At 40.3% G+C, this 27,228-nt stretch overlaps 1 protein-coding gene across 1 annotated transcript; it reads left to right on the forward strand.

Annotated features, from left to right (window-relative positions):
• The first annotated feature begins 151 nt into the window (after positions 1-151).
• Positions 152-26,637, forward strand: mal2 (mal, T cell differentiation protein 2). The gene is made up of 4 exons (XM_060824186.1): positions 152-428; positions 520-690; positions 23,331-23,498; positions 25,954-26,637. Exons 1-4 carry the CDS (start codon positions 294-296, stop codon positions 26,023-26,025), a joined length of 546 nt encoding a protein of 181 aa, XP_060680169.1. The 5' UTR covers positions 152-293; the 3' UTR covers positions 26,026-26,637.
• The last annotated feature ends 591 nt before the right edge of the window (positions 26,638-27,228 follow it).

The following is a 27,228-nucleotide window of genomic DNA, read 5'->3' on the forward strand; positions in this document are numbered from 1 at the left end:
CTGGGCTGTGCCGCTGGGGGTGGGACTGAGCTGAGCTGTGCCATGCTGGGGGCGAGGGCTGAGCCGCTGGGGGCGGGACTGAGCTGGGCTGCGCTGTGCCGTGCTGGGGGCGGGACTGAGCTGGGCTGTGCCGTGCTGGGGGTGGGACTGAGCTGAGCTGAGCTGGGCTGTGCCGGGCGGGACTCTCCCTCCCGGATCAGCTACACCTGTCCGGGTTCGGTGTCACGCGGCTCAGCCGCTAGTTCCCTGTCTCCTGGAGCCCCGCGGACGGTCGCACCCTCCCACCCAGCACCATGTCGGCTCCAGCTCCAGCTCCAAACCCCAGCCTGAGCTCTAACGCCATGGCTTTCCCAGCTCCTCGGATAACCTTACCCCTGGGGATGTCGGTCCTGCAAACCTACTCTGGAGCCTTCATTTGTTTAGAGATTGTGAGTGAGTCGAGAGTAATTGTTCCAAGCTCTGCATGTTCGATGACGCCCAGGTTGTTTGCTAACATTAGTCTTTCTGTTTTGCCCGAAGTTGTTTGGAGGTTTGGTGTGGATTTTGGTCGCCTCGTCCAATGTACCTGTGCCTCTGCTGCAAGGCTGGGTGATGTTTGTTTCGGTGGTCATGTTCCTGTGTTCCACCCTGTACCTGTGTGTGTACCTGTGCGGGCTGGCTGACCGAGTGGACACTGACTGGAATTTGATTGTAAGTAAATGCTCTCTGTCACAATCTATCCCAAATACCTGGTCAAAGTAGTCCGCCCGGGACATGCTCTGCAAAGGTGTAGTTCGGAGCCGACAGGTAAACCTAATGGTCTACAAATTCCCTGTGAAAAATAGCCAGTTGGTAAAGTCTAAGACGCCGAAGTTTCGAGGGGAAAGTACCTGTTCTGTTTTTTTCCCCACCTTTTCTACAAGGTAGGCCAGTCTGGCGGTTTACAGCGGTATTGCAGGGAGTTGGAGCATCTGCAAATCGATTTTACTCGGATTTATAACTGCTAGTTTCAGAATCTGAACTAAAAATTAACCGTGGGAATATGTAACCGCGCAGACTATTGACTGTCTGGCAGACTTTTTTTTGATTCATTTCGATGACGATGTCAGAGCAGAAGATGCTAGAACAGAAAAATGGGCGCCGTTCATAAACACCAGCTTTTTGTCTCCGTGTTAAGCTGCCTTCACTGATTGCAGGAGAGAAATCTGATCCTTCCTGTTACTCCCATTGTTAGAGGGCAATTTTAACACCTCACTGGTTACCCCAGCTGTAGTAGCTAATTACTGAAAACTGAATTGGAGACTGATTTTTTTATACATCAGGTAGTTCTTGTGAATTACATGTGGATGTATCTTAGACATTGTAATGATACCATGCATTTGTTTGTCACCACTGAGTTCTCTGCCTGAAAGCAGATGTGACTCAGCACCATAACCTGCTCTGCTAGTAGGTGGGGAGAGAGGGTGATAATGAGAATCAATACCAGTTGGAATGGAGATTGAACCCTGCACTGGTGATATAAATCTGGACATTAGTCATCCAGCCAATACTGCACGTTCCACTTCAAAAAAACCATCAAAGAACTGTGGTCTTACCCAAAGTTTCTATGTCTAAAACTTCTTGGCATAAGCTTAAACTCACCTAAAACTCTACTGTTCAACCTCTCCCACAGCAATTTTCACTCAACAGTAGGGATATGGAAGCACCGTTCCCTTCCCCCATTTCCCCCAAACCGCAGTTATCTTCCCCTGCAATAGCAAAAGATGCAAAATCTGCCAACAGCTCCCCCCGCCCCAAGCAGCCCTTCCAGGTGAGATCGAGGTTCACCTGCCTCTCCAATCTAGTTCACTGTATCCGGTGCTCCTAATGTGGTCTTTTCTATATTGGGAGACCAAATGTAATCTGAGGGAACATTTCACTAAGCATCCCAGTCGGGCCAGCAGGGGCTGACCTGACCACCCAGTCACCGTCCATTTTAATTCTCCTTCCCATGACCATCCTTGGCTGCTTCCATTGCCACGACAAATGAAACTGTAAATTGGAGGAACAACACCTCATCTTCCATTTGGGCTGCCTACAGCCCGGACTACTCAACATCGAATTCTCCAATTTGAAGTAATTTCTTCTCTTCCCCCCCCCCCCCCAACTCAATTCCTTTCATCAACCCTTCCTTTTAGCCACCAACTGGCTAGAAGGACACCAATCAGGTCATACTCTACTTGTATTCACTTATCCCCACCTCACCACCTTGATCTGCAGCTCCCCATACACCCACTCTCAGCCCTGAAGAAGGGTTGCACCTGAAACATTGACTTCTCCACCTCTTGATGCTGCCTGGCTTGCTGTGTTCTTTCAGCTTGTCTACCATGGTGGCACAGTGGCTATCGTTTTGGACTATCAATCCAAAGGTCTGGATTAATGATCCAGAGTGAGTTCAAATCTCATTATCGCAGCCTGGGAGACACAAATTCAGTTAGTTAAGTAAATCTAAGTATCTGATTAAGTAACTACTGCTTTCCACGGAATTGCTGTGACAATGTACACTTTTATGTGCAGATCATAGACAAGAATTGTGAATAGTGGTGGTAGAGACTTCAATTTTTTTTCTTTGGTACTGACTAGTCAGGAATCTCCACTGTTACCGTCTGCATGACTGAGAATTGATATTCAATCAGGCTGTATTATGAAAACCCCTTAACTATTGAGTTCCAGAGTGGAACTTGAATCCACAGCCACTTGTTCTGATGTATATAACTCTATAAAAGGACACCCCTTGTGTTTATACAATGTCTTTAATGTAGTTAAATAAGTTTGATGCTTTGCAAAAATTTCAACCTAAAACAATAACACTAGATGGTATTTGAAAATTTGGTCAGAGTTTTATGTGTGTACTTGAAGAGGGTCAAGTGGGATGGGCATATATTGCCAATGAAGATGTGAAATGTAATTATAGAAGGTAAGCAAGGTTCTTGAAGCATTGTAAAACCAGAGATTACAAAAGTAGAGAAGGTAAAGACTAGGAACCAGTGCAGATGGTTAGAGATGACTTTTCTATTTTGTGTAATGTAGGTATTACTGAAACATTATTGTTTATTGCCCTAATTATCTTGGAGAATATGGTGGTGGCTTGTTAGGCTAATTCTGCAGACATTTAACTGTGTGATGAGACATTTTCACCAAACCAGTTATGGAAGGGAAGTTAGTGAAATTGATGGGTTTTACGATGTTCTGGTACTTGTGTGGTCACGCTGTAGGGATTCTGTGATAGCCACTGCGTTACCATATCCTGAGAGCTGAGCGAGAGTTGCTGTGGGTTAAGGTAGAGTTTTAGATGAGTGCGAGCTTATGGCAAGTAGAAGCTTCAGGCCAGACTTTTGGTAAGACTGTAGAATTTAAAATGCACAAGTCCTGTACCTGCATGATAACACTTTGTAATTCTGAAAATTAACATTTATAAGTTGCGTATATCTTTGGTCGTTAAAAGATTTTAAAGTGAATAACCTCTCACTTCCTGATGCTATACTTCATATGCCACCTTGTTAACCATTCAGATGTCTACAGAGGAGCCTTGATTATCCAGGGTTTATCTAGGACACAAGTAGGGAATATTTCATTCGGTTAATCGAATGTCAGGTAATATAGTTAGCCAAGCATCGGGACCTTTCCATCTTGTTCAGGTAATCCAAAATTAGATTGATCGAATGGTGGGTAATCAAGGTTTCTCTGTGTATCTCTTTGCAGCCCTTTTGTTCTCCTGACAGCTTGAATTCCCACCTAATTTTGTATTGTCAGAAAACTTAAACAAAATGACAATAATATAGCTGGCTTTAAAGCTGGATGATTCCATCACTTAGCTGTACTGCACACCCCTAGTTACGGACAGCCATATAACTGTGACAGCCAATAATCCTTATTCTCTGCCTCTAACCATTCCTCTTTGTACTAGCTTTTCTTTCTAGACTATGTTGTTTGTCTATTTTTTGGGGGCTAGAATGGAGAAAGGGTTTGGAGGGAATTGCTGCGTGTTCGAAAAGCGAATTACTGAAGCTCATTGTAAGCCATGTTTAAACATTGGGAGGTGGTATTTGTGGTTGGGTGAACGCCAGCAGGTGTGTTCTAAGTGAAATTTGGCCAGCAACAGGTTTGCTGTTTGATTTGTGGAGTTGTGACCACTTGTGGATACTAAAGGCCGTGAGCGCGATGACAGATCTCTGGTTCCTGGGTAGGTGAACATCTTGTGGGTGTGAACGCTGCAGTGAGCAGACCAATGCATGGGCAGATGGTATGTCTTTCTCAAGTAGGATAGCTAAAAGTTTGAAGAAAACTAATCTGTTTTCCTTTAGCAGTTGCTGTAAGCAGTGGCCTTTAAACAGGAGCTGTAGTTAGTGTGCCTTCTGCAAAGGAAAGAATCTGTAGGTGAGAGATTGAAGAATGGAACATCTTGGTAATCAAAAGGATCACCTCAGTGAATTCTGTGGACTTGGGTAATTGCACTGTTTCCCTGTGTTTCTTCCCCCCCCCCTTTCACTTATAACGTTATTTTTTCCCTGTCTGTATGGCTTTCGAATTTTAACAAGCAGTTATGTCAGCAGTGTTTAGCTGTTTACCTGTGGATGTAAGTGTATTTATTTCTGATAGGTCCTTTTGAGTACAGAGACTTGGTTTTCTGTTAACCTCTGTGTATGCAACAGGTAAGTTGGGTACTTTGCATTCTTTGATAAAATGTTACCTTTTTATGACTACTCTAGGAATGGTAGAACTTAATTTCCAGTGTACTAAATCTTCTCTCAAACTTTGAGCACTACATCATTAATATTAGAGTTCAAATGTTGCCACCTGCCACGGTCGGATTTGAGCCCCTGTACCAGAACATTTAAATTGGGCTTCAGGATGACTAATGACGTTACCACTGCCATCGCTTTCCCTTCTTTTTATTTATTGTACTAATTTTTACCCTCCAGAAACTTAAATATGTTTATCAAACAGGACTTCCCTTTCAAAGAAATGCACGTTGATTTAAAAAAAACATATCTTTTGGAGCGCATTGTGAAGAATACTCAAATAATTATTAGAATGCTTTCCCTGAAGCCAGGTTGACTCATTATTCATTGTTTTATCTGTCCTTCCTTTAATAGCAGTGGTACATTTGATAACTTTCAATGTGCTGAGATTCTTCCAGAATCTAGGGAATTTTGTAAAATTGTAGCCAGTATATCCAGTATCTCTGCCGTTGTTTTTAGAGCATTAGGATGTTATGTCCTGATGATCTGTCAAATTTTAGCCCCTTGAAGTTCTCCAGTACTTTTTTCTCTCCATCATCTACCTTTTTTATTCATGGCCATAAGCCACAAAGTTACATTCTTTCCACTATATAACTTCTGTCTCTACTGCGGAGATGGAAACAAAACACTTTTTCAATAGTCCTGTCATTTCCTTATTTACAACATTTTCTAAGTGAATTACTTTAGCTATTCTCTCCTTTTAATGCAGTGTAAACATTCTTAATGCTTTTTCCATTCTTTGCTAGTTTACTTCCTTCACTTTGTACCTTTAATCAACCTTTGGTTTCTAAACACCTTCAATCCTCAAGCCTCAAATTTGAGGATGTTAGGGTAGAAAGAATGATTCCTGATGAAGGGCTTTTACCCAAAACATCGAATTTTCTGTTCCTTGGATGCTGCCTGACCTGCTGCGCTTTAACCAGCAACACATTTTCAGCTAGAAAGAATGCACCCCATTCGTAGCATTGAATTTGATTTTGGAGCCATTTTTATTGTGTCAAGGGCAGGAACCTAACTGGAGAGGTTCAATGTGGAGTAACTAAAGTAGTGAACAAGGGAATGTCTTTAAATGTGACTCATGAAGTTTCAAAAGTCCCTCTTAAGAGACTGCCAATGTTGAACCTTATGGAATTGAGGATTAATTTTCTAGTTGGATTGTTTCCTACTTAACCATTAAGTAGAGATAATGAATACTGTAATTGGTAAAAGCTGAATTGCTATAGATATCTTTAAGGTCATTCTGTTATGATGCACATTTTGTCAAAACGAACTTGCTGTTATGTGATTGATGAATTGGGGGAATGCTGTTTCTACAGCACAAACTTTTAAAACCTATTGGTTGATTATAGTGCCAACATTTTAAGCACTTGGGGCAGCACAGTGGCTCAGTGGTTAGCACTGCTGCCTCACAACACTGGGGTCCCAGGTTCAATTCCAGCCTCAGGTGACTGTCTGTGTGGAGTTAGCACGTTCTTCCTGTGTCTGCGTGGGTTTCTTCCAGGTGCTCTGGTTTCCTCCCACAGTCCAAAATGTGCCAGTCAGGTGATTTGGCCATGCTGAATTGCCTGTAGTAATAGGTGCATTAGTCAGAAGGAAGTGGGTCTGGGAGGGTTACTCTTCGGATGGACGGTATGGACTGGTTGGGCCAAAGGGCCTGTTTCCACACTGAGGGAATCTAATCACTGTTTCCAAAGCGTGATTTTTATTTTATAATGCGGCATTGCGCAAGAACAAGAGCTGACTACTTGAAGACAATGTGGAGCGCAGTAGGGGAAAAATTCAGTCTAAATGGATAATGGTATCAGTGGTTGCAGACGAGCTGTTTTGAGAGGCTTTTGTACCATGATCCCCTGGTAGGAGTAGCTACAAGCAGAGGAGGGGGGAGGGTTGTTAAATGCTAGCAATGGGCAAAACTGAGGCAAATTGTTTTCAGTATAGGCACGTGTGAAATTACCTACTTTTGAAAATGGGTATATCAGGGTACTTTCTATATGCTGTGAACTATGCACAGATAAGGTAATACATTTATAAAGTTATGGATGTAGTCTCAGAATTGAGGCCAGAGCATTCAGGGGAGATATTAAGAAGCATCTCAATATAATTAGGCCACAGATCAACAACAGTCTGTGGTGGGACAGGCTCGAGGGATTGAATGGTTTATTCCTGTTGCTTTGTAGAGAGTCATCTTTATAACAAAAAGCTAATGAATCTGGTTTACATATCCTAAAGACATTGTACAAAGAATTAAAATTCCTCTTATAGTCATACAAAGCTCTGATTAGAGCATACTTGGACTACTATAGCCAGTTCTAGTCTCTACATTTTACACTTTGAAGAAAGTGCAAGTATACAGTTACTAGAATGATACTTGGGTCCCAGATCCAAGATGTTGCATTATTAGGAGTGATTACATAAATTAGGGTTGCATTCTCTGAAGTCTAGAAGGTTAATGTGTGATTTGATTGAAGATTTTTAAGATGTTAGGAAGGGTAGATATGGTAAATACAAGCAGAATTCCCAACCAATAAAAACAAAGTCTTAGGGAGTACAATATAAAATTTAGAGCTTCGTCTTTCCGAAGTGAAGTTGGAGAACACTACTGCACCTAGAATGGTAGGAGTTGGGAATTATCTTCAGATTGCATTTAGTTAACTATTAGTTTTAAATCTAGGACTGAAATTTCTGCAGTTGTGAATTTATTTGCCGAGCCGGTGTGTTTTTCTGTAAATGTTTCGTTGCCTCACTAGTTGACATCATCAGTGCATTTTTGATAAGATGTTGGTTTTCTGTCCCACTGGGTATTTATACGTCTATGGTACTTAAGGTTCCGTATCGGAGTAGTTTGTATACGGGATTCAGTTCAATGTGTTTTGAATGAGTTCCTGTTGGAGTGTCAAGCTTCAAGGAATTTTCTGTCAGACACAACCAGCGCACTCATTTCCCAGCACACCGAGAATGAAGGGCACCAAGTCAACAGGAACAATGTAACCATCCTATCACAGGCAAAACAGACACGCCAGAAAATTCATTTGAAGCCTGGCACTTCAACCGGAGCTTCATCAATAGATGCATTGAACTGGATCCGTATACAAACCACTCAGATACAGTGTATCAACAAGCAGGTACAAATACCAGGTAGGACAGGCATCCAACACCTTATCAAAGACACGCTGATGTCACCTAGCAAGAAATCAAAACATTTGCAGAAAAACACAACGGCTCGGCAAACGAGTCCATGACTTCATCCACCACCTTCTCAAATCTTCTCAAACTGAAATTCCTGGCTACCAAAGGTATTAAGGGATGTTGAGCAAAACTAGCTCTACAGGGTTTAGTTACAATCAGGCACAAATCTCAGTTAATGATGGAGTAGGTTTGACATTTGGAAAAAAAAGCTAGGAGCAAGGTGATATTTCATGTTGTGAATTTTCAGGGTCGTAATGGTGTCATCAGCCAAATCCTTGTTAGCAAGTGAACAAACCTGCTGGAAGGTGGTGTGTAAAGGACAGTGGTTAGTTTTTTGAGCAAAATCCATTGGTAGGTAAAAGTGAAATGAACACATGCAGAAGATTAGTCCCAAGCTGGTACACTGTTGGAAGGCCCTCGTGAAGATAGTGGGTTATTTAGGAAGGAAGAAGCAACATGTGTCTTGACTATTTTAACAAAACTAAGGCTAATAAAAATCTGGTATATTCAAGAGGGCTTCAAGCCTTATGGAAGATAAAGGAATAGTGAAGGATTGGGCTAAGAATTTAGGTAAACAAATACCAAGCTGTAGGCAAAGGAGTCATAGAGTCACAGATGTACCGCACGGGAACAGACCCTTCAAACCAACCCTTCCATGCCGACCAGATATCCCGACACAATCTAGTCCCACCTGCCAGCACCTGGAAAAAGCTAATATTCAATGTGGGAATGCTAGTTCTTTTGTTACTTCCTAAAACTGCCTATTATTTAATTGTGAATGTTTAATGATCGAAAGGAAACACTCATTAAATGGCATTGGATGTCCAAAATCAGTTGATTTATTAAAAGTGTGGCTTTTTGGCTCCTTCAGCTGTACTAGTTGATCCGTATGGGTAAAACATATGCATTGTAAATTTCTTTCCAATAGGAAATCTCTGTCCTAATGACAGTGGCACTTACCTGTGGTATGCAGGAATCTCTAGTCAAATATTCAATTAGATCAATCCAGCAAGAAGTGCATTGCTGATTTGTACTACAGTGTAATGAATCTGATCTAAAATGATTTGGTACTGTTCAGGATTAGCTTGAAGATTTGACACCCCTCTCCAAACAGTATGTTGGTATCTGTTGTATGTATTTGTGCATCAGCAATACAGTTTGTATCAGATGGTCAAACTATGACCAGGTATGCCTGTAATTGGTTTTAAGGGTTGTTGTGAAATGTATCCCATGCTCTTTGCCAAAAAAAGTCAGTTAATGGGTGCTTTAGTAAATGTCATCATTTTATGCTGTATGAAATCAGTTGATTGCACTTTCAGACATGGAGTCAGTTTTGGTAAGCTATGTTTCTCCTATGCATTTTGATTGAAATGTAATTGTACGAGAGAAGACCATTGGCCCCCTTGTTTATTGATCAATGATAAAATCTCAAATAAAAATGAGATCAGCACAATAGCGTTTGCATTTTGAAGGTATACGATTAAACAAATTGTGTCCATATTTACCTCCATTGTGACTCCATTGTGCAACAATTTTGTGCAGCATGACTGGGACATGTATTCAGTTGGCATAACAAGTGATGTATGAGTTGGTTGCTGAGCTCATATCTTGTAGATCTGATTTGCAGATGGGTAAAGTAATTTTGAAATTGGAAGCCGCAGTCACCATAAATAGCTGAACTAATTGCCAGTTTGGTTCTTGGCTTGTGCTGATTTAGTGGTCAGACCTAGGACAATTTAAGCATAATTGCCTCAGCAACCCAAGGTTATGAAAGAGAATTGGGCTTGTGTTCTTTCTACATGTTGCTGTTCAGTAACCCCTGCAGGAAAGTACAGATACAAGCTTTGGCTGAGGGTAGTACTACGTTTGCAATGTTTGAGCCGCATGCTAATATTGAGTACCTGTGATGATACTGTGGCTTTAAGAGGTTTTTTTTTGTCCTGGCTGTTTTAAGAGATTAGGAGGGGTGGGGGAGAAACAGGTGACAAGCAGTTGAAGAGAAGATAAACAACTTGTGAAGCCTTGGGTGTATTTTTGTTGTTCCAACCATTTAAAACAAAAGCAGCCCAAGTGGGTGTGAGCAAGCTCCCACCCACAACCAAGATTTTGTTCAGCTTTCAGCAGTTGTTGTTGTTGTGGTCTTGAGGGAAAGAATAGTTTTCACTTCTCTTGGTTATAGCCAAAAGCTGGGGTTGTCTGCCTACTACCGGAGCTGCGTGTGTTTCAATCTGTATTCTGAATTTGCCTTTTCCAAGGGTGTGTTTATGGAACGTGACTATATTGGATCAGTTACTGCTTAGTAATAAAATATAATCTATTCTGCAAATTTTCTGTCTTGTATTTTAACTGTGGGTGAATAAATTGTTTTGCTTAACTTAGTTTGACCAGTCTCGCTTGGAACACAGCGCCTCAATCTTTTAAAATAAGAAAAAGTCAGGGTCGTGGGTACCTTAATACACTTGACGGGGCCTGGTCCATAACAATACCTGGGTGATGTAATGAATGAAGTATTAGCAGAGTAGTTTTACAAAAAAGGTTAAGTTCCTTTTGATATTCTGAAAGTAGTTATTAATGTTTATGAATGCTTGGGCACGATGAGCTAAGTAGCCTCCTGTGCTATGACACATGATTCCGTTTTGGTGTAGAGGAAAGAAAATTTTTAATGTCAGGCAGTAAAAGATTTTACTCAACTAAGTTGAGTAAATGTAAAGCAGCCAAAAGATGTTGCAGCAGATTTATCTTCTACGAAATTTTAACTTCAAATAATGGTTCAATGGTATTAGCTAGTCTATTAAGATTCACATCTTGAGCTAGAAGATTATATATCGTTCTGTGCTGTATGTGGAGTGTAAAAGAAAAAATGGCAACATGGAGAAGAACTATCCTTGTTGCCTATAAACACTATCAAAGTAAGCTCATTTCTTCTTTCCTGAAAGCCCTGCACTATTCTACTCCATGGGAAAGTATGCTTGTTGGTTGGTTCAGGAAGCAGGGCTATGATGTTTTGTTGCATACAGTTTAATTTGCTTTCTAAAATTGGCCTTGACTTCTAACCTCTTAACGTTACTCACAAGGTTATTCATAATTTTTATATTAAGTTATTCGGATGTTTATCTGCATGAAGCTGTAGAGAGTTTTGCCCCACTTGAATAGATCAAATATGTTACACCCTGTGTCTATGATTTATGAGACATGTTTATACAGTTTCAGTATAATTCCAGCATTTTGTTATGTTCAAAATGCAATGTTTTGCCAAGTTTTAACACACTAACTCAGGAAACAAATCTGGACTTGTTAACAGTTGATTACTGATTTTTTTTTTAAATTGAGGAATTCCTCTGTCAGAGGAGCTGTTCTGATTATGTAAGAAACTACTGGTGGCATAGTGGCTTGGTGGTTAGCACTACTGCCCCTCAACACCAGAGACCCAAATTCTTTTCCAATCTCGGGTGACTATTTTTGTGTGTGGAGTTGCATGTTCTCCATGTGTTTGTGGTTTTTCCTCCCACAGTTGAAAGAGGTTCAGGTTAGGTGGATTGACCATGTTAAACTGCCTATAGTGTCTGGAGATGTGCAGGCTAGATAGATTAGCCATGGCAAATGCAGGGTTGAAGAGATAAGGTTGAGGGGTGGGTCTGGGTGGGATGCTGTTCAGAGGGTTAGTGTAGGCTTGATGGACTGATTGGCCTAATTCCACACTTCTAGGGATTCTGAAAATGCTGCCTCAAGAGGGGCACATTGCCCACAGATCTGTCACTAACTTTCTTGGCTCTCACTCATGATCAGTATACTTTGCCACTTTTAAATTTGGTATATCCTGCTTCCTGTTGGTTTTTTGAAATTAAAATCACTAGGTGAAAAGAATAATTACTCATGGTCTGTTTTGTATTTAAATTTTATGGGTGTGCTGCATGTGTCATAAAACTGCTTATTTATATTGAAATTTTCTTCCTCTGAAAGCTCATTTTAAAAATACACTTTGCTAAGGTTACTCAATTTTCTATATTATGCAATCATATTTGTTACGACTTTAGTCATCCTAATGCTCTGCCTCAAGTAGTTTAGTCACTTTTGTATAATTTGTGGAGCTGAGGATCCTTCTTACAAGTGGTCATTATTAATGTATGATCCTTTTTTTGGGTGGTGATATTCTAACAGCCCCCATCCTATTTTAACTGAAGTCCATGCATATAAACAGATCAAAATTCTGTCGATGTTGGAATTCATAAATAAAAACAATTATGCAAATACATGGCAGGTCAGGCCATATCAATGGAGGAATGAAACCACTGTGTCCTGACAATCATTAACTCTTTCTGCACCAAAATGACCTAAGCTGTGGGATATTTCTGGTAGTCTGTTTTAAGTTCAGATTTTCAGCATCTAGTGTATTTTGCTTTTTGTCTTGATGTTTCTTTCATTGGTGTCATTGGAAGATCAGTTGCAACCTTGAATGTTCTGATGTTCTCTCCCTTGAGAATCCTCTCTGCAGTTGCAGAGTTCAGAATTGCCTGCCTTGGTTAGGGACATGGATTTCACTGGCTGCAGAGCACCCTGAGGGAGGATGGTCAGCCACTCGTCGTGATCCATATCAGGGCCAATGACATGAATAGAAAGAAGGCTGAGGTTGTGCAGCCAAGTTTTAGGGAGCTGGAAGGCAACTGTCAGGCTGGACTCAAAGGTGTTGGCCTCTGGATTTTCCTGTGTTGCACATCAGTGGGGCAAAAAATAAGGTAGAGCAGGTGAATACATGGCTGGAGATATGATGCAGGAGGGACGGTTTTAGATTCTTCAGGAGCAGGATCCCACTTCTTAGGTACGAGAGGTCTAAATAGACTTAATTGTTTGTTCCCAGCTCTGTTAAGGTGCTGTGTTGTTTTGGAGTGGTTTATTGTTGAGAATTTTTCTTTTACACTTGCCAAGCTAAAGTGAATGTAGATTCTCCACAAAGTCAGTCTGGGAAAATAATCCATATGACTTAAGGAAATGGTGGAAAGTTTAGATTATAAAATATCATCTTAAATCAAGAGGTGAAAAGAGGAAGGAATTTAAAATAATTGCAATACCATAGAACAGAGAAAACTATCAGAATGAGAGCCTGACATGTCTCAGGATCTCTTCCAAAACCAGGATCTTAAAAGAAGTAATTGCTAAATTAATGCATTAGTTGTAATTTTCCAAAATTCCCTAGATTTGGGAAGGTCCAATCAAATTGGAAAATAGCAAATGTAACCCTTCCCTACTTGAAGGGAAGGAAACAAAATGCAGGATTCTGCAGGCCATGTAGATCAATGTCTGTTATTGGAAAATTTAGTATCTGTTATTAACAAGGTTATAGCATGGCTTCCAGAAAAACTTAATGTAATTAGAATCAACATGAGTTTTTGAAATGAAAATGTTTGTTTGATTTATTCATTTTCTTTGAGATAATAGGATGCAGCTCAGATAAAGGGGAGCCTATATACATGATGTACTTGGATTTCCAAATGGTGTGAAGTGCCACTTCAAAGGTTACTACATGTTAAACTCATGGTGCAGTGGGTAACACTTTAGGATAGAGGAGTTGTTGGTTAGCAAACAGGTAGCATTTATGGGAATAATTGGGTCATCTTTTGGACTGGCCAATTGTAATTAATGTGATGCCACAGGATTCTGTGTTGAGACCTTATCTATGCACTGTATCGCAGCTTGTGTTTGGGTACCACCTGACTTATCTTTGCATTGGGACTGGCTGACAGCCAATCACAGCCCAAGTTTAGTTACCATTTGACTTGGATATCTACAATGGGAATGAATGTAACCAACCTGGTTGGACATTTTCCAGAAGAAGGTGGCAGAAGCAATATAACGGAAAATCATGCATGTGGCATAAGCAGGTGAAACTAGAAAGAGGGATAGAAAAAAAATAATGAAAATATTAAGGCTGACATAGAGGCTATATAATGGTACCCAAATATGGGCTGTCAGTGTGTCTCTGTGTCAGGGAGTATTGATTATCTGAGTGCACACAGTAACTAATTGGTCCGAGCGATGTAGAGGTTGGAGTGGGACTTGTGTGGGCTGTGATTGGCTGGTAGCCAGTCCTGATCACTAGCTGGAATGACTTGTTTAGCCACTGGCAGATTCTGAAAGATCTGGGGAGATTTGGCAGCCATAACCTACAGTGGCTAAATTTGCTAATGTGACAAATATAGATGGGAGAGTAAGTTGTGTAGAGGACGTGAGGAGTCGACATAACAGGGATATAAATAGGTTATGAGTAGGCAAAACAAATTACAGATTAATATAATGTGGGACTTGTCCACTTCAGTATCAATAGCAGAAAATCAGTATACTCATTAAATGGAAAATCACTGAACTTTATGATACAAAAGTATCTGTTTCCTGGTACTTGAATAAGTTAGTACTTGGACGTGTAAATATGGAGGTAAATGGATATTGTTTATTGTGAGGGATTGTAATAAGAAAGTAGGGGGGATTTACTCCGGTTGAAAAGGCCTCCCTGCCACATCCAATCACTGCACAGAAGCTGTGGTACCTCTTATAGTCTTTCACTATTATCATTGAGGGCTTCATGTCTCTCCCAATATAAATTAGACCTGGAGCAGCAAAACCTTGTAGACTAGTCTGCTTCGTTCTATTCTAACTTTATCCGTGCATCCTCACGGTCCTATCATATTCCTAAATGATCTGGATGTGAGCACAGAAGGATGGGTTAGTGAATTTGTGGATGACACTAGATAGGCAGAGTTGTGGATAATGCTGAAGGATGTTATGTGTTATAGAGGGACATAAATAAAGCGCAGAGCTGGGCTGAGAAGTGGTAAATGGAAAAGTGACGTAGTTCACTTTGGAAACAACAGGAATGCAGAGTACTGGGCTATTGGTAACATTCTTGGCAGTGTAGATGAAAAGAGAGATCTGTGTCCAGGTGCTTAAATCTCTGAAAGTTGCCACCAAGGTTGATAAGGTTGTTAAGAAGGCGTATGGTGTTGGCAATTATTTGTAGGGGGGTTGAGTTTCTGATCCATGAGATCATGCTTCAGCTATACAAGACACTGGTAAGGCTGCACCTGGAGTATTGCATACTGTTCTGGTCACCCAATTATAGGAAGGATGTGGAAACTTTAGGAAGGGTTCAGAGGAGTTTTACTAGGATGGTGCCTGGAATGACTTATTTAGCCACTGGCAGATTCTGAAGGATCCGAGAGCCTTTGGGGAGATTTGGCAGCCATAACCTACTGTGGCTAAATTTGCTAATGTGACAAATATAGATGGAAGGTCTTATGGGGAAAGACTGAGGCTGTTTCATTGGAGAGAAGATGATTGAGAGGTGATTTAATTGAGATGTATAAGATAATCAGAGGGTTAGATAGGGTGGGCACCATCCTTTTTCCTTGGATGGTGAAGGCTAACACAAGGGGACACAGCTGTAAATTGAGGGATGATAAGTGCAGGACAGATATCAGGTATAGATTCTTTACTTAGTAGTAGGGGCATGGAATGGCCTGCCTGCTAAAGTAGGAGGAGAAAGTGAGGACTGCAGATGCTGGAGATCAGAGCTGAAAATGTGTTGCTGGAAAAGCGCAGCAGGTCAGGCAGCATCCACGGAACAGGAGATTCGACGTTTTGGGCATAAGCCTGAAGAAGGCCTGGAGGGCGGCACGGTGGCACAGTGGTTAGCACTGCTGCCTCACAGCGCCTGTAGACCCGGGTTCAATTCCCGACTCAGGCGACTGACTGTGTGGAGTTTGCACGTTCTCCCCGTGTCTGCGTGGGTTTCCTCCGGGTGCTCCGGTTTCCTCCCACAGTCCAAAGATGTGCGGGTCAGGTGAATTGGCCAAGCTAAATTGCCCGTAGTGTTAGGTAAGGGGTAAATGTAGGGGTATGGGTGGGTTGCGCTTCGGCGGGTCGGTGTGGACTTGTTGGGCCGAAGGGCCTGTTTCCGCACTAAGTCTAATCTACCCGAAACGTCGAATCTCCTGTTCCTTGGATGCTGCCTGACCTGCTGCACTTTTCCAGCAACACATTTTCAGCTCTGCCTGCTAAAGTAGTAGACTTGTTGACATTAAAGACATTTAAATGGGCGTTGGATTTACATATGATGATGATGATGATGTAAAGGTGCAGGTTAGATGGGCATCAGCTTAATTTCGCAGGTTGGCGCAGCATCAAGGGCTGAAGACAGTGTACTGCACTGTAACATTCTATGATCTATGTATTCTGGAGCAGTTTTCCTATCTTTGTAGATCAAAAAGTCCCATTGGGACGAATGTAATTTTCACCTTACCAAATCTTTTCACACTCCCACTTCCTGCTGGGGCGATCTGCTATCTGGCTCCGCTAATCTAACCTCTTTCTAATTTCCTTCCTTTACATAAAAGGTGACCTTTTATAGAGGCTTACAAAATCATGAGGGGCATGGAGAGGATAAATAGCCAAGGTTTATTTTTGGAGTGCAGCAGAGCCTGATATTAGAGGGTATAGGTTTAAGGTGAGATGGGAAAGATTTAAAAGGGAACTGAGGAGCAACTTTTTCACAGAGGGTGTGCATGTGCGCAATGATCAGCCAGAGGTGGTGGCAGATACAGGTACAATAATGACATTTAAACAATGGATATATGAATAGGAAGGGTTGAGAGAGATATGGGCCAAATGCTGGCCAATGGGGCTAGAGTAATTTAGGATATCTGGTCAGCATGAATGAGTTGGATTGAAAGGTCAGTTTCTGAGCTGTACATCTGACTCTACATTTGCTGACTCCATGTTAGTACAATTCCATGAGTAGTAATGGACCAATTATCCATTATGACTCTTTCTTAGGCATAGATGGTGAGTCTTGAATGAGGCTAAACATTAATGTACCCAATCCTATCCTTTTCATAACAATCTGTTTATTTGCAGAGCTTGCTGGGAAGTGTTGAGAAGCAAGAGTAATGTTTAGCCTGGTGGTAATGCTCCAAATTGTGTTATTGGATGGAACAGGGATTGAACTTTAAACCATAAGGAACAAAATAGATTCAACAACATACCATGAGTTTTTGTTTTAATGCCCATCTAACCAGATTTGAAGCTTTTTACATTGGCTTATTATCTAAGTTTCCCTAACACTCACTGTGGTATGTTGATCAAATTCCAACAACCACTCCTGAAAATGAGTGGCTTTGGATAACTCTGCATGACATGTGGAAGGGAGTATTGAAGAATGAAATATTTTGACTTGGAACCACTTATCCTTTGATACAAGCTGTTCTATATTTGGTTAAGGGAATCCTGCAGTTTGTGTTTTCCCCATACAGGTCTGATGCACAGAATGGATATGGGAGTCAGTGATTGCATTTGTGGTTTTGATTTGTAGTTTTATGGAGTGTAAACAATCAAAATTGTAACTGAATATTTTCTTGCATGTGTTGATTTATTGTTATCTTGTATTGTTCCAAAGAGCAGTCATACTGGCCTCAGTATTATTGCTCTCCCTGCAGATGTTGCCAGACTTGCAGAGTTTCTCCATTGTTCTTCAGATTTCCCTCATTCTCAGAATTTTGTTTTGACATATTTTGATATTTTTGTTGAATCAGCAGTATTTACTCGACCTTTTGAGGTTGATACTGAGACCTGATTATCTTTCTATTGTGTTCTTTAATCTATAAATCATTGTTCATCTCTCAAAAACAAAGTCTTATTGTATTCGAGTCTTAATCATCCTGAGATTCTTAATGTCATCTGATTGAATGCCACATGGTACAATCAGAATTGGCAACACTAAGACCATTAAACTTGCGAATGTTTTGTTTCTATCCTATACCTTAAGTTTAAACCTTATTTCTTAAATCTCTTCAAATCGCTAACTGTTGTAATAATAATCCCAATTTGTGTCTCCAGGTGGAAATTAGTGAATCATAATCTCTTTATTAGCTTAAGAACCTTCATAGAATGTGAAGCTTGAAGTTGTATATAATCCAACTATGGCTTTGCAGCTTTTATAATAATTTACCTTTATCTTTTCTATTGGTAGTATTATGTTTTTTGTGCATTTAGTGCACAAAGAATTACTGCAATGGACTAAATGTAGGCAGTTGTATGATTTTGAAAAGTAAATTTGTGTGTCCTAAAATTAAAGAATTGTGGACTTTCGAAACAAAATAAAACAAAAATGAAAAATGCTGGTGAGACTCTACCAGTCTGGCAGTATCTGTAGTGAGAAAGCAAAGTTAACATTTCATGTCCACTGACCCCCTACTTCAGAGTTGATTGATAGCTAGGAAAAGCTGGTGTGTAAGCTGAAGGCAGGGTGGATGGGGGGAGAAGTGAGTGGATAGGTGGAGATGGAGTCTGTGTTTAACAACTTTCCACACTTCTGCACTCCCTTTCTCTTCCTACCCATAACTGAGTTTGTCTGGTCCTCTCTTTCTGCCCCATCAGTATTCACATGCAAAGGATCATGACCCACCATTTCCAGCACTAGACACGCTCATTTCCCTTACTTCCCTTTTTTTAGATTAGATTAGATTAGATTACTTACAGTGTGGAAACAGGCCCTTCGGCCCAACAAGTCCACACCGACCCGCCGAAGCGCAACCCACCCATACCCATACCCTTATATTTACCCCTTACCTAACACTACGGGCAATTTAGCATGGCCAATTCACCTGACCCGCACATCTTTGGACTGTGGGAGGAAACCGGAGCACCCGGAGGAAACCCACGCAGACACGGGGAGAATGTGCAAACTCCACACAGTCAGTCGCCTGAGTCGGGAATTGAACCCGGGTCTTCAGGCGCTGTGAGGCAGCAGTGCTAACCACTGTGCCACCGTGCCGCCCATATGCCACCTTATCAGCATCTTTTAGCGATCGTTCCAGATAGGACACTCATCTACTCCTCTGTACCCTGCACATCTCCAGAATCCCATGGCAACTTTGTATTCCCTCTTCCTGCATCCCCCTGCCCCTCCCCTCCAAAAAAAACACCCCAGATCCCAGACCGACCTTCCAGATGAAGCAGCAGTTTACCTGCACTTCACTGCAACCTAGGCTATTATACTGTCTGTTCATAATGTGGTCTTCTGTACATGGCAGAGATAAAATGCTGATTGCCAACTGCTTTGTGGATTCTTCTACACTTTTCACAAAAATTGCCTCAGGTTTCCAGTTGCCTGCCATTTTGACATGCCACCGTGTTGTCTGGTCATCGTTTGTCTTTGACATGCTACAGAGGTCCAGCAAGGCTCAGCACAAACTTCTCTCATTTTCTGCTTGGGAACCCTTCTGCCTTCATAGAACCTGAACAATTTTCTTTCGCTTTTGCTCATGCACTCACATGGAATTGGGGGAAACCTCCTTTTCTGGTTGGAGTCAGACCTTTCACAAAGGAAAATAATTGTGCGTCAGTCATCTCTGGTCTAGGATATCTCTGCTCTCCATCATAAGGTCAGGAGTTGGAATATTCGTGGATTGCGTAATGTTCAGTGCTACTTCTTATCCCACACAAATGCTCCCTTTGCTGTCTAGGCAAATCACTACAAAATAGTATAATAACCTTTAATATAAAGACATCATAACATCCCCATCATATAGTCTCCCAAACAGGAGACTCCTCTAGACTCCCAGAGCTTAAAGCCAGAAGCCAACGACCCTGGCCGGAATCCTAACATTCCCATTATGGGAGCGAAAAAGGGAGGTTTTTGTAAGTTGCCCTCACCTTGCTGCATCCTTCTCCATGCTTTAACCGTGTTAAGGACAATCGGGTTTCTGCAATGGTCCATAACAGTCCTCATTCTCCTCTCACTGAATCAGTCCATGTTCAAACTCCGTAAGATTTGGACAATATGCAGGCAAATGCTGTATCATTTGTTCTGCAGAAATGCCAGGCAATGAACCTTTCATGAGAATCAAACCTTCACCCTCGATATTCAATCGAATTCCCATTGCTGAATCCACCACCATTCACATCAGAGTCACAATCCTGAAATTCCTTTCATGGTATTGTGGGTGTGGTGAGTTGTCATCTTAAACTGCTAAAGTCCACTTGGTGGACTTTAGCAGTTTGAGACCATATTCTTGAGGGCAGTTATGACTGGGCAATAAATGCTGGCCCAATCTGCAATTCTAGGAATTGTAAAAATGCATTCTGAGTGAGTAAAGGCATGGCAAGGGAAGTATAATGTGGATAAATAGAGATTATCCACTTTAGAGGATCAAAGGTGCGGAGTACTTCAAGGACGAGAGATTGGAAAGTGTTGAAGTACAAAGAAATCTAGGTATCTTGGTTCTTTAAATCGCTAAAAACTAGCATACGGCCTTTCATTGTAAAGGAGGACCAGACAGGTTTTATCAAAGGTTGTAGGTCTACTAATAATGGAGTATTAAACATGGTCCAGGTATGCAAGCAGGCTCAATTCTGGGCTTAGTAGTCTCCCTGGACACAGAAATCGTTTGACCGGATGGAGTGTACTGGAGTGGTTTTTGCCAAGTGGGTGGCAATGTTATGTAGTGACCCAGAAGCACCAATGTTATATGGTCCAACAATTTTAGTATTGGCATAGGCAGCCAGCAAGGTGCCCCCTCTCGCCACTATTATTTACATCGGTGTTTGAGGTGCTGGCAGAGGCCATCCAACATAATTGCCCCGGAGGTAGGATCAGGCAGGCATAAGATATCCCTTTATGCGGATGATGTTCTTCTGTTTTTAACTGATCTGTTGACATCTGTGCCCAGTTTAATACAAGTGGTTAATCTATTTGGTTTGTTCTCAGGATATAAAATAAATATTATGATGTGGAGTGCCTTACCAGTACTTCCAGTTTTGGGGAAGGTACCCATTTTCCCTTTCAGGTGGTCACAGGGAGGTTTCCTACATTTAGGCATTTTTATCACCCTGGCCTTCAGTCAGTTATATAAAGCTAATTTTTTTGCAGTTGCTAGAGAAGGTAGAGCAGGATCTTTGGCACTGGGATAATCCTCCTATATCTTGGTTGGGTAGAATAGTTCTGGTCAAAATGAATGTTCCTTGCTTCTTCTTATCCCACACAAATGCTCCCTTAGCTGTCTAGGCAAGCACTACTGAAGCTTTGCAGTTGGCTTGGATCTTTCATCTGGCATCAGATGGCCTCTTATTAAGCTGGACAAATTACGGCTTCTGCAGGGGATAGGAGGTTTGGATATCAATTGAGTTCCTTACTATCCTATGTGGCTGACTGGGCCTGCCAGGACCTGCGGTCAATTTGGTTGGACATCGAGGCATCCCAGGCAAAATGCTGCCTCATCAATTCCTTGTTTATGGACAAAATGAGGACTGTTATGGACCATTGCAGAAACCCGATTGTCCTTAACACGGTTAAAGCATGGAGAAGGATGCAGCAAGGTGAGGGCAACTTACAAAAACCTCCCTTTTTCGCTCCCATAATGGGAATGTTAGGATTCCGGCCAAGGTCGTTGGCTTCTGGCTTTAAGCTCTGGGAGTCTAGAGGAGTCTCCTGTTTGGGAGACTATATGATGGGGATGTTATGATGTCTTTATATTAAAGGTTATTATACTATTTTGTAGTGATTTGTAAAATAAAATTTTAAATTTTTTTTCTCAACTTACAAAATAAACTAGCATGCAGGTGCAGCAAGCTATTCAAAGGCAAATGATATGTTAACCTTTATCACAAGAGGATTTGATTATTATAGCAATGCATTCTTGCTTCGATTCCATGGAAATTTGGTGATATTTAGCTGGAGCATTATTCTGGTTCTTGTCCCTTGCCTCAGGAAAGATATACTTGCAGTAGAGGAAGTGCAGGTGCGATTCACCAGGTTGGTCTGTAGACTGGTGGGTCTATCCTGTGAGGAGACTGAGCCCTGTATCCCCTAGAGTTTAGAATAATAGTTGTCTCACAGAAACTTAAATTCTAAAGGATAAAGTTAAAAATCACACAACACCAGGTTATAATTCAACAGGTGTATTTGGAAGCTAGTGCTTCCAAATACACCTGTTAAACTATAACCTGGTGTTGTGATTTTTAACTTTGTATACCCCAGTCCAACACTGGCATCTCCAAATCTAAGAGGATGGACAGTGTTGAAGCAGAAAAGAATGTTTTCCCTAATTTTGGGCTGTAGAATCAGAGTACAATCTCAGAATGAAAGGTAAGCCATTTGGGACTGAGATAAAGAGAAACTTCATTCACCCTGGTGAATCTAGCTCTGGTCATCAAGTAATTCCTAGACCCAAATTGGTGTATTCCCAGCTATTAATGATATAAGGCATATGGGAACATTGCGGGAATGTGGCATTGAGGTAGATGACCAAGCAGGTTTGAGGGATTGAATGGTCGACTGTTTTATTTTAAATTGTATGTAACTAATTTATCTTGCCTTTTGTTAACTGTATAGGAATGTATTTTTTGGCAGATCAATAGATTGTTTTAATGAAATCCCTGGGCATGGAATGATTTTGAGATGTCATGACCATTTAATAGGAATTTGAATGCACAAAGTGAAAAGTACTTCAAAAACATGAGAAATTAGCCAAGTAGTGACAGACAGGCACATGACTTATTCACACAATGAAAGAATGCACTAATTTGAGTGAAAATTGTTTTAATCCTATTGTCCTAAATGACAAGCATGAATTTTTAAGTAAGGCATTTTTTGAATTGATAATTTTGAGTTTAAATTGAAATAACATTTTAATAAACCTGCTTCGTCTTACTGAAGATAAAATCTCTTAATGGAGCACTTATTAATGTTTGTATCAGATTAGTCTGGGAGCTGATCTTTGGAAAGTGTACACAGCTATGACCTTTTTAAGGTCTCCCATCTAACATTGGAGGTTCTATTTCTACATTTGGCTTTCAACAAAATGATCTGGTATGTGAAGACTACTTTGACCGTTTACACATGATTAGTCTAGACATATTTACCTCTGAAGTGAGCTAATTGAGCTTTGGGTTAATCCTGGAAATATTGAATGGCAGTGTTTTCCAGCCTGCTCTTTCACATCGCATGTCAGCAGAATGGTGTATTTGTAGATTCAAATATTGCCTACCCCTCTTCGACCTCTGCTAAATTTAATTTGCTAACACTAAATTTAACAGCTAAAACTTCAAAGGCAGTTTTTTACAAATGTTTTCCTGCTTTGATCCATTTTAGTACTTCAGAGTCTGAGACTGGGTTTTGGAGTAGGCAGGGTTAGAAAGCTGTTGAAGGGCTGAAGAAAAGTTATTGAATGGTTGGGGTGCAGTTTAAAATGCCTTTTAATCAACCACTGGTTCAGTGAGATTGGCAGACATGAATTTTTTTTATATAACTGAGTTATACAGTGGCAAGATTTCCAAGTATTTAATATTTTGTTTTCTTACACTAGTAATGTTTGTAATGTCACTATATTTTAATTGCAGGATTTTGTCTATCATTTTGTCGCCTTCGTATTCTACTTTGGAGCATCAGTTCTCGAAGCTGCAACAACAGCTGCAGCTGTAGAACCTAACAACAGGGTCAATGCAACCACAGCTGCTGTTGTAACTGTTCTAAATTTCCGGCAGTACAGTATAAACGTTGTTGCTACGGTAAGTTTCTTTAGTGTGTTTAAGCTAATACAAGGAAGGGCCAGGTGGTGGTGATGGCTGTTTTGAGGGAAAGGAGACCAGTCCCCAAGAATAGGGAATTGCAATATAACTGATATCACTTGAAGTAGAGACTGGGAAAGGAAGTCCAAGAGTAAAGCAAAAAGTGTGTTCAGGAAGCAGGGGTTGGTTTTATGGCTGAGCTCCAAGCCAGTGTTTGGAAAAAGGTAGAGGAAAATTTGAGTTCACTGCTAGGTTGGTACTGTGGTTAAATTTGGTGTAATCCATTGGAAATCTAGTTTGGTGCACTAGGGTTAGATAATTGAAGCTAATTGATCAAATTAGTCATTTAAAATTATGTTCATGGATGTTCATTCAAACTATTGAAATTGAGGGTGGAGAATGCTGAACAGAAGGATTTTATAAGACTCATAGTGTGGAGCGAATGCTGGGAATTATCTTGTTGCATTCCAGAATGACCAGTTTTGGTCAAAGAGACTAAAAATAGTGATTCTTGGTGTAGTTAAGGCAATTCTGATGCATGGATAGAAACCAGTGTTAAAGGGATCCAATACTAGCTGCTCTTGAGGACACTTTGTGGGAAGTTCCAGCAATTGTTCATTTCTTTGGGAGCAAATAAAGAACATATTGGTGTGGCATTCAATGTCTCATTGACTATAAGTTAATCATTAATTATAGTTAAGGATAAAGGATATTTCTTTTATAGGAGCCAATCCAGCAAGAGGGTGGGTATTGCATAAATCCACTTCCTCAAATGGTTTTCGTTGGTTAATGTTTCCACTAAGCACTCATGAAGTCCAATGTGTTTGTTTTTATATTTGTAAGGTTATGCAACTGTAGCTGCCATTTGAACAGAAACTGGTGGATTAAAGTAATACTTGAGAAAATCTTTGGAAATTGAGTGTTTGGGAGCAGTCCTAATCTTGTGCAGGGCTCTCAAGCTTTCTAATCGAGTAAATAATTATAAGTTCCTACTTGAATTCAAAACAATTTTTTTACGTGGTATAATCCTGATTTTCAGCTTGCACTAGTTTGAGTCTGTACTGTGAATTATTTTAATGTAATTCTGTAGTTACTTACCCATAATGCAACAATTTCTATGAAAGGCAACCTTTGACAAACGAGATTGTTCTTGGTCCATGATGTAATGTGAAATCTATCCAGCTGCCCACTTGTTCTGAACTGAAATGTTTTCACTGCAGAGAATGTTTTATTAATGTTAGCTAATGTGATGTGCAGTTATTAAAATGAACAGTCAGGAAAAACGAGTGCTTTGTACTTGTTAATGATTTGAAAATAGAGGAGAGAAGCATCATCCAAATGTGCAAACTGTAGATTTGACCAAAGCAGTTAAAATAACCAAGAACTAAAGGAAGTTGCAGGGGATGCAGATGAAATGTGGAATGGGCAAATTGTTAAATTGAATTCAAAATCAGTAAATGAGGTAATATAAGGAATAAATGGGTAACCTGAGGAGCACAAATTTAGGATGTGTATTGCAAAGAATTAAAAACGAGCTGAAATGTATGTGGTCACAATTAATTGAATACTGGATTTGAAAACTACAACAGTAGAACATGGGTCATGATGCAAACTTTTAAAACCACAGGATACTCGAGCTTGATGCTCAACACTGAGAAAGAGACTTGGGAAGTTAAACATTACAGATTTAATAAACCACTGCCCAATATAGGGAAATACAAATATTAAAGTAGTTCAAATATTTGTTATATTGGAACAAAGGAAATCAGATGTTGACTTTTTAAAGAAATGTCAGGGAGGCAGTGATGTAGCTGTGATGTCACTGAATAAGTAATCCAAATGTTCTGAGGACATGAATCTGGATCCTATTGTGGCAGATGGAGAAATCTGAATTAAATTAAAAATGATTATCAGGAATAAAATCATGTAAAAACTAATTAACAAATGTCCCTTAGGGAAGGCAATCTGCTATCCTTAGCTGGTCTGGCCTACAGGTGACTCAGATTCACCTCAATGTTATTCATTGTTAACAATTCTTGAGGCAATGAGGGATAGTGGAGGGTCAATAAATGCTGGTCTAGCCAGTAATGCCCACATCCCAAGGATGAGTAATAAAAAAGATAGACTTGGTAAACAGTTTCTAGTGATGACTCCAGAACATAAAATATATACCTTTCTTAGTGATTTTTTTGAAGTTGTGGGATTTAATTACATTTACATTTAAGAATTGATCCTAGAAATGGCTGACAGGAAAATAAAACTAAGTGTTTGAAGGATACATGAGATTAGGGCAACTGTTCACACTACATATTTTTTTCTTGGCCAACTAATGATGTAGTTTTCTTCCATTTTAGAAATCAACCACCAGACAGTTATACAGAAAAATGCAATGTAACCACATGGTAAATTTTAAACTGCATTGTTTTAATAGACAATATTTCTTCTTCCATTTCAGATATTCAGTTTTGTTGTTACTCTGTGTTACGCCTGCAGTTTGGGTCTTGCTTTGAGAAGATGGAAGCTGTAAATCACAAGATGCGAACTGTTTGGGAGGGTGTGGAGGGCTGGATTCATTACCATTGGCACAGCATCCTTGCAAACATAAGTTGCTTCTAAAGAGAGGGGGTGGTCTTTTGATAGGCCAATTCTGTTTTATACTGAAGTATTTTTGCAGCAGCAATGGTTTTTGTTTATAAATTAGTAGCTTTTTTATGATCATTTTCAGTGTTAAGTTCAGAAGTTTGTGAAATAGAATAAACTAGTTTCCACTTTATCTGAACGTTGGGTGCTGAGTGTTATCCAAATATTTATAGTTTCATAAACACAATATTCCAATACTAGTAAGAGCAGGAGTTCATTTACTGTAAACCTACCTTCAGGAAAATTAATAACTCAAGGGATTAGCTGAAAAAAAAGTCAGATTACCTGTTTGGTTGTGAGCACTCCTTATTTCTTTTAAAAATGCTAATCAATTTCATTTTGTAATTAAGACTGATCATTTAGAAGTGAACATTTCTAATTTTGCAAAGTTAAAAATCTCACAGCACCAGATTACAGTCCAACAGGTTTAATTGGAAGCACTAGTTTTCAGAGCACCGCTCCTCCTTCAGGTGGTTGTGTAGGATACAATTGTAAGACAGAATTTATAGCAAAAGTTTAGTGTGATGTAACCAAAATTATACACTGAAAAATACCTTGATTGTCTGTTGAGTCTTTCATCTGTTTAAATACCATGATAGTTTCACTACTTTTGTGTGTAAATCTCAAATTTTTTTAGTTGCATTCTCAAGTTAACTGTAACAGTTGATGTTAGCTAGATAATATATTGAAGCCCATTGTCTAGCTAACACCAATTGTTACAGTTAACCTGAGAATGCCACATTTGAAAAAATTGAGATTTACACATGCAAGAAGTGAAACTGTCATGGTATTCGAACAGATGAAAGACTCAACAAACAATCAAGGTATTTTTCAATGTATAATTTTTGTTACATCACACTAAACTTTTGCTATAAATTCTGACTTACAATTGTGTCCTCCACAATCACCTGATGAAGGAGCAGCGCTCTGGAAGCTAGTCCAAAGATGTGCGGGTCAGGTGAATTGGCCAAGCTAAAATTGCCCGTAGTGTTAGGTAAGGGGTAAATGTAGGGGTATGGGTGGGTTGCGCTTCGGCGGGTCGGTGTGGACTTGTTGGGCCGAAGGGCCTGTTTCCACACTGTAAGTCTAA

The sequence above is a fragment of the Hemiscyllium ocellatum genome, chromosome 4, assembly GCF_020745735.1.
Source record: "Hemiscyllium ocellatum isolate sHemOce1 chromosome 4, sHemOce1.pat.X.cur, whole genome shotgun sequence".
Classification (NCBI taxonomy): domain Eukaryota; kingdom Metazoa; phylum Chordata; class Chondrichthyes; order Orectolobiformes; family Hemiscylliidae; genus Hemiscyllium; species Hemiscyllium ocellatum.